A 4,677-nucleotide genomic window follows, 5' to 3' on the forward strand; every position below is an offset into this window, starting at 1 on the left:
CCAGTGATCTACCAGCATCTTACTGGTACAATACGCCACCTACACACAGGTATTATATTACCGTTGTTCCTTCCCTCCTGGATTAAGGGAACTCTTAACTCTTAACTCTTAACACATTTGTCTCAGTCCACTTACGCTTTCTTGATAGTTAAAAGTTTAGAAAGAGAAGGTTTATTTCTTCCCTTCATATGCTGTGCATCGTTCTTTAATCAAGACGCCGTCTCTCTTGGTAACGTTGAGATGGCAGGACGACAGCCACTAGAATGAATGGCTATTGAACACAGTGGTGACATTGCAGTAATAAGAGTAAAGTGTCTCTGGACCAGTGTCAGTGTTACCAAAGACTGAGTCCCTTCAGCTCCCTTACATTCACACAATGCCCCGCTTGTGTCCTCAGATGCAATCAAGTGTGTGTGTGTGGAGGTCCCCATGTGGGTGTGTGTGGTTGTGGAGGGGGGTATTAAGAGAATGCACTGTGTGTTGCTTGTATTGTGTTGTGTTGCTGTTGAGTCACACTGTTGAGCTACAGAAACCAGAACCTTTATGAAAACAGATTTGTTTGCACAAGGGGTCGCCCAGCTCAAATACCAAACACACGTCTAACCCACCAGACAAGCAGTCATGAACGTCGGGAAATTCATTGGCTTGCTTTTGCTTTTCCACAGTTTACTGAACTCCAACACGTTCACTCAGGTGGCGGACAACGCCTTCGCTGGTCTGTCTCACCTGCAGTACCTGTAAGTGTTCACACTGACCACACCAGTACCTGTAAGTGTTCACACTGACCACACCAGTAGCACCAGTAACTCTAAGTGTTCACACTGACCACACCAGTAGCACCAGTAACTCTAAGTGTTCACACTGACCACACCAGTAGCACCAGTACCTGTAAGTGTTCACACTGACCACACCAGTAGCACCAGTACCTGTAAGTGTTCACACTGACCATACCAGTACCTGTAAGTGTTAATCACACTGACTGCCCTACAGCAGGCACGACAGGCTCTGCTGTGTCTCCATCGTTGTGATTAAACGTCCACGTCCCACTAGAGGAACGTTAGAATACTCAGGCTCCGTCCCGTTTGGTATCAAAAGCTTTGCCAGGATTTGGAACAGAAACGTTTCCTCATATTTATCCGCTTGAGCTGAACAACCGGCTGAAACCCCACAGGTTGAAGGCTTTACGGTGAACCGTTGGCGATGAGTGTGCAGCCATTGTGGAACATCAGGCTTTAAAGAGTGATTGAATAGATTCTGCAGAAGCCCATTACAGAGCCTCTGCATTAACGGCTAGAACCCCAGCGACCCGCTGTGAATGCTAATAATATTTTCATGGCCAGCCTCCGCTGGATCGTCTGTGATAAGTGCATATGCTGTTATCCATCTCCCAAACACGACCGAGGCAGAGTGGGGTTCACTGATGAAGTTGCAACTCCTTTGATTATTTCTGTTTTGTTAAGTAGCTAAAGTGTTTGTGTTGATTACTATTAATAGAATAATATTGATGTTATATATATATATGTAGTACATATCTTTATATAAACTAAACCTAATTGTTTTATCTCTATATATAATCTGTTAATATCTAATGTAAAAGTGTGCCCAGTTGTTTTAGTACTATTGGATTCTATCCTACTGCCTAATGACAAACTATTGATGTTCTCCATGTTTGTGAAACATGAGCGAATCTCTGAAGCTGACTCTGTCCCTCAGATTCATAGAGAATAACGACATCCAGGCTCTCTCCAAGAACACCTTCAGAGGACTCAAGTCTTTGACCCATCTGTAAAGTATCCCCTTTCTATTTGTAATCATCGCTCTCCACACATTTGATCACTGTAATATTATATGTTTGTTTTTATATTTACATTAAATCAGAACACCAGAACACCTATCAATGTAATATTAAACCAGAACACATTTGCTCAATGTAATATTAAACCAGAACACATTTGATCAATGTAATATTAAACCAGAACACATTTGATCAATGTAATATTGTATATTTGTTTTTTTATTCACATTAAACCAGAACACCTGTCATGGTCCGACTGTGTGTGTTATGGCTCAGCAGTAGTGCTAACAGCTGCTCCTTCCTGCTGATCCTCCAGGTCTCTGTCCAACAACAACCTGCAGCTGCTGCCCCGGCAGCTCTTCCAGCACCTCGACATCCTCACCGATCTGTGAGTGTGAACACGCTGAGACAGACTCCGTGCCTTGACGCAGTGCTGCTTTGAACACTCAGCAGAAAGAGAAGTTCCCCGTGGAAACATTGGCAGCATCACACAGCCGTGAAACTGAATGTGCACTTACACAGCCACTTAGGGAAGACTAATAATATGGTGGTTTGCCTGTACTCTAAATAACGGCCATTTGACGCTCTGTCCAGAGACCTGCGGGGGAACTCGTTCCGCTGCGACTGTAAGATCAAGTGGCTGGTGGACTGGATGGAGCAGACCAACACCTCCGTGCCCGCCATCTACTGCGCCAGTCCCTTCGAGTTCCAGGGACGCAGGATCCACGACCTCACCCCGCGGGACTTCAACTGCATCAGCGCAGGTTGGCCCGTCCCTCCTTTTCTTTTCATGGCCAGGCTCAGTGACCTCAAAAGGATTAAAATTTCTGGGCAGTTAATGACTCTCTCTCTCTCTCTCTCTCTCTCTCTCTCTCTCTCTCTCTCTCTCTCTCTCTCTCTCTCTCTCTCTCTCCCTCTCTCTCTCTTCCTCTCTGTAGATTTTGCAGTTTATGAAACCTTCCGATTCCAGTCGGTGTCGGTGGAGTCCTACGAGTTCAACGAGGATCACTTTGTGGTCTTTGCTCAGCCCGATACAGGCTTCTGCACGCTGTACATCTGGGACCATGTGGAGATGCTCTTCAAGAACTTCCACAACATCACCTGTGAGTGACCACGGGTTGGTGTGTGAAAGGAATGTGCTGAACGCATTATCAGTACATTTGAATAGGGTGGGCCTGTGTTTGTGTCTCACAGCCCGCTCTGCCGTCTACTGCAAACCGGTGGTTATCAACAACACGCTCTACATGGTGGTGGCCCAGCTCTTCGGAGGCTCCCACATCTACAAGTAAGACTTTAAACCATGGAAACACTGCTGATCTTAAATCACAAGGTTTAGAAGAACAACTTTACTGCAGCGTCAATTATAGCGCCTATCATTAGTTTGTCGACTAGGGGTTATTAATAATATAAACACTGTTGTTGTTGTTGTTGTTAAATGGTAAATCCATTTATACTGCACTTTTCTAACGAGTGGGCACTCAAAGCACTTGCAACATTCACCCATTCACACACGCTCGTCGGGAGTAGTGAGGGTTAGGTGTCTTGCTCAGGGACACCTCGACACTCGGAGGAGCCGGAGATCGAACTAGCAACCTTCCGGTTACCAGCCAACCCTACCTCCTGAGCCACATGCCGCCATCGTTGATGTCCGTAATGATCAATTCTCATGAACCTCATGCATCGTTTCTCCTAGATGGGCCGACGACCCGCAACGCTTCGTGAAGATCCAGGACATCGACACGACGCGCGTCAGGAAGCCCAACTTCATCGAGACCTTCCAGCTGGACGACGAGTGGTACTTCGTGGTGGCGGACAGCTCCAAGGCCGGCTCCACCAGCATCTACCGCTGGAACAGCAACGGCTTCTACTCCCACCAGTCCCTGCACCCCTGGCACCGCGACACGCACGTGGAGTTCCTGGACACCGGCAGCGGGCGGCAGCACCTGATCCTGTCCAGCGCCTCCCAGCCGCCCGTCATCTACCAGTGGAGCCGCAGCCAGAAGCAGTTCACCTTCTACTCCCAGATCACCGAGCTGGCCGACGTGCAGATGGTGAAGCACTTCTGGGTGCGCAAGGTGCTCTACCTGTGCCTCACGCGCTTCATCGGCGACTCCAAGATCCTGCGCTGGGAGGGCCAGCGCTTCGTGGAGATCCAGACGCTGCCGTCGCGCGGCTCCATGGCCGTGTACCCCTTCACGGTGGGCCTGCGCCAGTACCTCCTGCTGGGCAGCGACTTCTCCTTCTCCAGGGTGTACCTGTGGGACGACCTCACGCAGCGCTTCCAGCCCTTCCAGGAGCTCAACATCAGGGGGCCGCGCGCCTTCAGCCTGGTCTCCGTGGACAACAAGGACATTCTGCTGGCCGCCAGCTTCAAGGGGAACACCCTGGCCTACCAGCACCTGCTGGTGGACCTCAGCGCCAAGTAGAGACCACCTGACACCAAACTCCGCAATGTAAAGGGCCCCTGTTAAAGGGGACCTATTATACCACCAGGTGTGAGTGTGGTGAGCCATTACAAGCCGTTTTGAAAATGTGCAGCTTCTGACATCACAGGTGGGCGTGTCCACCTAGATGTGTGCAGTCTACCAGCCTACCCAGTGGACTGTAGCAAATGTTGCTCATCTATCCGTCTTACATCTAGGTGGCCACGCCCACCTGTGATGTCAGAAGCTGCACATTTTCAAAACGGCTTGTAATGGCTCACCACACTCACACCTGGTGGTATAATATGTCCCCTTTAAACCACCAGGTGGGAGTGTGATTGGCCCTTACAAGCCGTTTGAAAATCTGCCTTTTCCTGTGCCTTAGTGACATCACAAGTGGGCGTGTCCACCTAGATGTGTGCTGGATGGATCAGTCTACCAGCCTACCCAGTGGACTAC

The 4,677-nt window shown here is 49.0% G+C and overlaps 1 protein-coding gene across 1 annotated transcript in view; it reads left to right on the forward strand.

Annotated features, from left to right (window-relative positions):
• lgi3 (leucine-rich repeat LGI family, member 3) overlaps window positions 1-4,221 on the forward strand; it is a gene marked incomplete at both ends in the record, with an annotated part of 11,320 nt that extends 7,099 nt beyond the window's left edge. Inside the window, 7 exons of the mRNA XM_084468207.1 lie at window positions 612-737; window positions 1,714-1,785; window positions 2,112-2,183; window positions 2,390-2,559; window positions 2,734-2,898; window positions 2,990-3,080; window positions 3,489-4,221. Coding sequence (XP_084324333.1) covers window positions 612-737; window positions 1,714-1,785; window positions 2,112-2,183; window positions 2,390-2,559; window positions 2,734-2,898; window positions 2,990-3,080; window positions 3,489-4,221 — 1,429 coding nt within the window. The remainder of the gene's footprint in view (window positions 1-611; window positions 738-1,713; window positions 1,786-2,111; window positions 2,184-2,389; window positions 2,560-2,733; window positions 2,899-2,989; window positions 3,081-3,488) is intronic.
• Window positions 4,222-4,677: the final 456 nt, after the last annotated feature.

The sequence above is a fragment of the Micromesistius poutassou genome, assembly GCF_964030765.1.
Source record: "Micromesistius poutassou genome assembly, chromosome: 5".
Taxonomy (NCBI): Eukaryota; Metazoa; Chordata; class Actinopteri; order Gadiformes; family Gadidae; genus Micromesistius; species Micromesistius poutassou.